Below are 8,678 nucleotides of genomic sequence, written 5' to 3' on the forward strand. Positions count from 1 at the left end.
AAGCAAAGGGGAGATTCTGTGCACAATGAGAAACTCAGATGGATGATTCACAAGCAAGCGTAAGAAGAGCTGCAGCCAATGGAAGAGTTTCAGGTTTTGAGCAGTCGGACCACACAACGAATGTGGACAACACGTACAGACACATCGCCACACATGACTAATGGACCGGCTTAACGAGGTTCACGTCACAGTACAGAATGTACTTCCATTAAGGGCAGAACTGTGAAATCATTATTAAAGAATGTGAGGTCAATAAATTCGCATCAGCAAACATGCTAAGATTAATCCAAAACACAAACAGTGTATCTGGGGTTTTCCAGTGAGATAGAGGCGAAGGGATTGGCAGCCATACTTGGAAGAAGAGGAGCTGAAGGAGGGGAAAGTCATCTCATGGGTTGAGTGAACAGACATCACTTCGGGGTAGAGTCCCAGCGTTCCCTTCACAGACGGGCTGAGGCAGGATTAGGTTCTGCAGGCAGAGCTGCTGTCCACTTTCTAACTCTGCCTGCCAGTCTTTCTGTCCATCATTCTGCTCCGCTCCAACTGATGTCACGTCTCAAGTCCTGGTTCGAACAAAACCTTCGAGTACAATGCGCTATTGTTTCATTTAAAACATCCTGCAAATGTCGGAAATACAATGCTCCGAAGAGAATGAAGACATTACATAAACACGGATACTCACTCCAATGGCACGGATTGGTGAACCTTGAAATGCTTCCAAAGTTGGATATAATTCATCAAACTCAAGGTTTCCAGTTCTAGGTTATGGTATGTAAAAACTACTTTAAAAAAACAAACATGAATAGTGAAATATCTGCAGGTTTGAATGGGCACACATGGATTGTTGAGGTTCATTCAAGTAATTCATAAAAGAAATACAGCAACTACTAACAGTAACTCTCATAGTAACAAAAGAAAAAATAAGGCTCGCACACAGGATGTGTCAAAATCCATTGATGCTGGACATTCCTGAAAAGAGGGACAGCAGGTAAAGGTTCATATAAGTGTAAAAAGGAGATCTCAAGCACACTGCAAACAGGAGCCGGTCTTCCTGCCTAGAAATATTGATCAAAATCGGAGAAAGCGCCGCAGATGTGGCCTACTTCCTGTTTGTAACCCCCGATTCCAACTTTGTCACAGCCAAACGGTCTGCAGCTGATTAATCGAGTGTTGTCCACAGAACTGTGGGAATGTTATTCACTCACGGATACAAGAAAGCGGCCTATTCAACTGTCTTGCACTCCGACTCATGAGTTACTGAATTGTTGTAAATAATTGTGCACGCTCTCACCTCACAGTACATGCTTATCACCGAGCACTTCCTGCTCACTGATCTGTGATCCTGTGATAAGTCCAACACTCTACTTGTAAAACTGCAAGCAGAAATTAGTGCATGTTAAATGCAGGCAGTTCAAATGAATTGAAATTCACATTCAAGGCCTCTCAATGCTCCATTCTTTCACATGTGATTGAATCAGCGCTGTAGAGGAGAGAAATATGTATTTGACTTGATTATATTATCCAATGTCCTTAGAATAAAAAAAGTTTAGAATATGGCAATTTGTAAAAGGGGTTCAATTTGTTCTTATCATTATGGCTCATGTATCGGTTATGCATTTTCACTGACACATTATTTTTGCGTATTTTTAGAGTATTAAAGTTATGCAACACTTGTCACCAGTCGGGCTAATGGCCTCATTGTAATGACCCCAATATGTGTTGCCTGCTAATCTTGGACTCGTCTCTTATCAATTTGCCAGAAAACAGTTTAAGAGACACAGACCATCGCCAATGTGAGAAAGACATAAAACAAAGCGCAGAAAAAACAACAGAGTGCCAAAAAAAACTTCCAGTGCTCTCCCCGACGAAAAGAATGGAACACCTGAAGGCCTCATTATAGCCTCCCCATGACTTCTCTATGTGGGAGCGTGTAAGTGCATGAGACAGTGAAGAGCAGTTCAGCCATACTGTAGAGCACCTCTCCCTGAACTCAAGTGTTCTCTGCAGGCATGTTCACCAACAGCTGAGGCCAGCAGGGATCCTGCCCTGCCGGCCCGGTCATTAGCTCCTCCGCAGCACGCTCCCCAAAGCTGCTCCGCTAATGGACGCCAAGTAAGCCGGCCAATAACCTCCAACGCACACATAAGGAACTCATATTAGTACAACAATGGATGCATTGCTGCTTTCAGCCATTCCAACACCTTGCATGCTCATCATCTGTACAAACAACTTGCATTCATCAACATGTTTCACTCTTTTTATTACAGAGTATTCCATTTCCATCACATACAGTAGAAAAAACACACTTTTCTTAACAATAACATTTAAGTGCTTAAATATCAGTAACGTAAATGTATGATATGCACAGTTTATGTTACTTGGGGAAGAGGAAGTTGTGATTGACACTTAAGATTATGAGATGAAATGTTGGTTATTTATATGGTGACTGTCTACACATTTGAGATAAAGATTATGCCTAGCACAACCTCCCCCTTCATTGTCATGTACACGAGTAAAAGTACTGCCTTCAGGAGGTATAAATAGACTTCTGTCATGTACAGCTTAGTTACAACTAGAAATGTCAAATTCTGCCTACAAGTGACAGTTAACATAGATTATCACAGTAAATACGGTTCCGTTTAAAACCTTCACAAAAATCCACATAACAGCATTTTCATGGTATAAAAATAAGTTACAAATCTGCATAAATAGTTTACACAAAAACAGTTATAAAATATGCTGTATTTTCTGACATGGTAACACAAAACATTTTTTTACACCATTGGGTAATAAGAATATTTTCAGTTTGGTGAATTTTTGAATTTTTGATGAACACAACATTTTTAAAAAATTGTTAGTCCCATTTGGCGCCGCGCTTGGCTTCAACAGTTGTTCAGATTTACAAAACCGAAGAGAGAAAAATCTGCAGCAAAGCCCAGTTTCATTTCCTTTTATCGCCACTTCACTCAGCTCAGAGACGGATGAAGAGCGTCCCATCCCATACAGATAAACCTCCTACGAACAAGCGTTTCCCCTTAAGTATCAAGTCCACAGATGACTCCCTACAGGCTGAGCACAAAGACAGGAGAGAGAGACACAGAGAGGGAGGGAATGAGTTGTTCTCAGTGTGTCATGAGAGAGATTACAGTAGGAGAAACAGGCGTTATCCTGGATGTTCAGACATTGAGCTGGCGTCATTTGTAGACACAACCCCTAACCCTGTGTGTTTTAGAGCTTTAGCTGCACTCAACTACTGAGGTCAATTAATGGAATAATGAACAACGGCCAAAGATGACCTCGTTTTTGAGTGAGACAAGGGAATGCCGAGGGTCCTGCCTCCAAACTGGCCGGTTTCCCAATTAACTGGCTTCACGGTACACAGGAAGCAAGGCACTGTGGGCGATAAGTAATCATCTACCACGATGTTTCACCACAGTGGAGCCAGAGCCACGTGTGATACTGCGGATGCACGATTAGTACCACACCATCGAGGCATCGGCATTGTTTGATCTCCATTAGAACACAAAGAATATACACGATTTAAAGCGTGCGGTACGACAGTATAGACGCACGATAGTTGAGCTGTGACGCAAGACTCATGCTGCCGCTCTGTGTCGTCTGCATACACAGACCAACATCACTGTGAACTACAAAAGCTTTGCACGGATGTTGATAAAAATCACTCAGCATTTTATGCATCAGCCGTCCCTATCTGTGCATCCAGTGACGGCACTAGTGTGCATGAAATATGCAAACACAATAGTTGCATTACACACATTCTATTCCGATATACTTGTATTGGGTATTTAGGGCGGCAATACAGTATAGTAGGACTTGCTGACACAATACAGTGTCAGCAAGTTTGTTGGTAAACGTGTCGGCATCAATAACCAGGTCAAATAACTTGTGCACTTACTGTAATTGAGTCTAATTGTTGGCTGTGAGCTACGACAGGACTGTGTTCCAGCCAAACACACACACCACTGTACTGTGTGTGTGTGTGTGTGTGTGTAGATATCTAAAAAGAGCTTTAAATGTAAATCATTGTATATTTTGATCTATATCTATGATGAACTGCTTCAGCTTACCTGCGCTTCAGCCGCTTTTGAGGAAGTGCTCTGAAAAGACAGGAAGAGTTTGTGAGGCCGCTGTGTGCAAAAGAACATCTCGCAATGTGACGGTGTGTGAAGAGATGATTTAAGTCCAGCAGGACTTGTGACAAAGTGCAAGAATGTCAACATGGAAACGTTGTTGAAATAATATAATCCTAGACTGCCACTACGTCAGTTACTCGCTGCCACCCCATTCACATGGAGAGGGGTTCACTCACACTGCTGTGTTTACTGCCACAGGCACCAACCACCTCATTTGTTTGGGGATTTCATGCATTAGGACAACCTTGACATAAACTGGCTGCATACTGACGGTTATATTCAACTATGAAACCAGAGTCCGGCGGCAGCCCCTGCAGTTACTGAGCCTTCAGGTCTAATTAAATTCAGCCGGCCCGCGTGCCGATCAGCGCACCGGTGAGCCATATATCTCCGGTAAGATGACCACTCTTGTTATTTTAGGCACATTGTTCCTCTTTCAGGATTCATTCTCAGCCTTTTATGGTGCGTCATAAAAGCTAACCTTGTTTTTGTTCGTCTCGGTGATGAGTGAACCGAGTCTGCACAGGATTCAAAGGACATCATAGTTAATGTTTAGAGGAACATCATGCACTTGAAAAAATATCGGCATTTTGCATGAAAGCAAGATGGTTTAAAATCTGTAACTGTCATCATTTCTATTTTGTTTTTGTGATTTCTTAAAATCAAGTTTTGCAACTGCAGCTGACCTACTTGATCAGGTTGCACAGTGTAAAATGTTTCTCTGATCACACACACACATACACACAAACGCACGCACACACACACACACACACACAAACACACACACACACACATGCACACAGAGAAACAAACAAAAAGTATTTTCTCTGCACTGGCCTTTTTAATCTAATTGTTGAAATCAGGAGTTGGTGCCACCTGGTGGAACAAAGTATTCCACCACACACACACACACACACACACACAGAGACACACTCCCACACACGCACACTCACACACGCGCACACACACACAGGTGTGGAGGGCAATGGAAGCACTTTCAAACACTTAAATGCTTCACACAACGAATCCTACGAGCATTAGATAACATTTACACATGGGTAACATGCGTTTGGCTTGACACACAACGGATCAGCAGCAGTGTGTGTCTGTGTGAGGCCACTGGTGTCGTCACACACTCACCTGTAGATGTTTGGGTCGAGCAGCACGGCAGCGTCCTGTGGTAACTGGGATAAGTGCACCACTTTAGACTTCAGCTGAGATCGCTCCGTTTCATTCACCCACACGTCAGGTAGTCTGTAAGACAACACACACACACACACACAGAGAAGACATGTGGTCAGGGATGAAGTTCTAACAAGAAAGAGGGAGAGAAAAGGGGGTTGGATTGAGAAAAGGGGTGAGATGGATGCACAAAGAGCCTCATTGAGTCCAGCGCACATGTTAACACCTTCCTCTGAACACTGAGTATGTTTCCATAAGAAACATGGCCTTGACCGAAGCACTGGGACCAACACACACACACACACACACACACACACACACAGAGAGGACGGAGCATACTCTCCTCCCGTGTTGTTAATTATCAAGTAACTTCTACTTGTGTGCACTTATAAATCAAATGTGGGAAAGACTGTGTGTATTTCAGTGCTTGTGTGCATTTGAGTGTGTTTTTGTGCATTTAAAATGATCCAACACGGAAGTAGCTTGAAGTACAAATACCGTGCACCTTACAATCAGAACAGCTTGATGTTTCCACTGAACCCTACTGTACTAAATGCAGCGTGATCCCCCCGTGAAAGAAGGGAGTGTGCGAGCACTGGCATGGCCGGTCGAGGTGCAGTAGAAACAAAGAGCTTTGCTAGTCGACGGCGCCTCCCCTCCCTCCTCCAGCCCCCACTCCGTCTCCACCCCCAACATTCCCCCCGTCACCATGTGCGTCATCACAGGAGCCCCCAGAGATGCAGACATACTCGCACGCACGCACACACACACACACACACACACACACACACACACACACACACACACACACACACACACTCACTGCAGGCGGCAGTTAGGCAAGCAGGCAGCACACCCGGCCAAATTACTCATTCACATGCCTAGTCAGCCCATTCAGGAGGACGGTGTGCAGGTTGCACTTCACATGCATCACCGTCAGCTCAACTGGGTGCAGGTAAGAGATGGAGAACAAGAGAGGAAAGGTGATAGAGAACTGACGGTACAAAAAAAAGGGAAGTAGCCCATGTTAATGTACAAAAGCCCCTTATGGCAGTAACTTGCTTTTATGTGTGGATAAGCACTAATGGGATAAAGAAATAGTTTTAATGTTGGTAAAAGCATTGAAAAGGTATTTTTTGGGGGTCATTTAATAATGTAATGTCATTTCTAAAATAGATGAGATATACTAACTAGGTTCTCCATGTTTTTATTCTGTATTCATGCTCAAAGTGTCTCGATCCCCTTTAATGTTTGGAATGGAAGAAAGAGGAAGTTGAGTAAAGGCAGGGACGAGACAAGAAACAGTTCCCTTCAAAGCAGCTTTAAAGTTTAGGTTAGTCTTGAGTTAGCGTCCTTGTGCAAAGGACGCTAGACAAAGGACTTGTCCAAAGCTCAGATGACAGACGAGGACCCGCTGAGTGTTTTATTTATTTACTGCATATATATATATATATATATATATATATATATAAACACTCGTGTGTTTGTGTACGAGCACGCTCACTTGCCCGATCCAATCCGTAGTCACCGTAAACATGCCAGAGCGAGTGTGCCGTGGTACTGATGAGTTACTATATTCTGATGGATGTGAGGCACACAGGAGGGCATGTCACACACACACACACACACACACGTATACACACCCGCCCCCAAATGCACTTTTCAAAGACATCTCCACCCAAAGACTCAGTCACACCAAGCCAAATAAAGACAAATGGATTTACTGCATTTTCCAGAGGAGACCGTTACTTGGCTTGATTCTTTATGAGATAGAAATGTATATTGTGAGTGAGGCCTCTGTGGGGAGAGCTACTGGGGGGGGCTGAAGCCCAGCCCTCCAGTCTGGATTGATGGTTGACTCCAGGCCTTGAAGATCCCAGTGGCGAAAGGAGTAGTAAGTTCATAACAAAGCAGCAAAGTGTATGTCGCTAACGCACTCAACTTTATATGGAACAGCAGGAAGGAAGTTCAATGTCCTAATAAACTGCATCATCAGAAGAGAGCAGGCTTAGGCTCCACCCACACTTAACACCATCTCCGTCCACACGGGCGGTTCAGCCTTGTTTGTGAAACGATTCCATTTCCATCCACACCAGCAAGCCTGAAAACAAGTATGACGATTAACCTATTATATCACCAGGCCTTGGCATGTAGTTGATGGGTAAGGGATTGGACATTCCTTTAACCAGCAATTTGGGTTGTTGGGGTTTTTCCTGCAGGGTCTTAAAACTTTGAGGTTTATGATCATGTTGCCTTGCAAGATTTCACGTACACTGGGCATGCGGTTGCCGGTGTAAACAGGAAGTAGATTGTCGTATTTACTTTAACCAAGCAACCAGAGTATTATAGTAGTCTTTAATAATAAAAGGTAGAGCTGGATACTTAAGATCTTCCTCTATACACTCAGACACATTTCATGGAAAGTTGCATTTTTCAGAGTTAGTTACAAGTCACTTACAAATCACAGTTTACTGGCTAATGGGTCAATAAATTTGGCCAACACACATCTCACTCGTTTCATTGTAAACTTTACTACATTTATAAACTGGAGTAAAGCATCAAAGAGCAGTTTTGTTTATTATATTCTCTATACTATAGACCAGATATGCAACTGTTTATGGTGCCGAACAAAATGACACTCAGTCATTCATGTCCCACAGTTACCTCCCTGATCAAAGATATGCAGAAAGAAGCGAGAGCCTTGTCACAGCTTGAATGGCGCTGCTTATGGACCATTAGTGTACTTAGAGATCCTTGATCTCTGTTGATCCGTGCCCCAATCCTGCACGCTGAATTAGTGTCGCCAATTTGATGTTACGAAGTGCCCAGGATGTTTCTTCAACCTAGGGAGTCGGGGAGGTTTATATTATAAATACACATGATAGATAAAAGTCATATAATGGAATTTGATGCATTTTTCATTGCCTTGTTTGTGTTTACGCAGTTACCAGACAATGATAACATCACACACTAGCTAACAAAGGTTTAGGAGTTAAACCCATGTATGATAAGCCCCGTGTAGCTTGTACAGAGAGGATGTGCCAGCATGCCTCCAGTGGCTCGAGGCGTCACCGTCACCGACTGTGTATTTGTTATTCGGCGGCATTCAACAGCCGGGGAATCCGTTCACCCGTCCATCAGCAGTGATGGTTCTCTTCCTCTCTCAGCCCGCCCACCCCCTCTTCCTCCTGAGCGCTGGTGGTTCATGTTCATCAGTCACTCATTAATCAGAATGTGAATGGTTTGCTCCAACATTAATAAACATGACCTCTTACATTCACCCGGCTAATCAATGACACACACACACACACACACACACACACACACACACACACACACACA

At 43.5% G+C, this 8,678-nt stretch overlaps 1 protein-coding gene across 1 annotated transcript in view; it reads right to left on the bottom strand.

Annotated features, from left to right (window-relative positions):
• Positions 1–2,983: 2,983 nt before the first annotated feature.
• The window catches only part of LOC116389452 (zinc finger protein aebp2-like), a 17,190-nt gene continuing 11,495 nt past the window's right edge, over positions 2,984–8,678 (bottom strand). The window contains exons 7-9 of the mRNA XM_031858140.1: positions 5,295–5,408; positions 4,089–4,118; positions 2,984–3,069 (exon numbers count right to left, since the gene is read on the bottom strand). Coding sequence (XP_031714000.1) covers positions 3,063–3,069; positions 4,089–4,118; positions 5,295–5,408 — 151 coding nt within the window. The 3' untranslated portion in view covers positions 2,984–3,062. The remainder of the gene's footprint in view (positions 3,070–4,088; positions 4,119–5,294; positions 5,409–8,678) is intronic.

The sequence above is a fragment of the Anarrhichthys ocellatus genome, unplaced genomic scaffold (assembly GCF_004355925.1).
Source record: "Anarrhichthys ocellatus isolate YVR2014 unplaced genomic scaffold, GSC_Weel_1.0 scaffold2, whole genome shotgun sequence".
In the NCBI taxonomy this organism is placed as follows: domain Eukaryota; kingdom Metazoa; phylum Chordata; class Actinopteri; order Perciformes; family Anarhichadidae; genus Anarrhichthys; species Anarrhichthys ocellatus.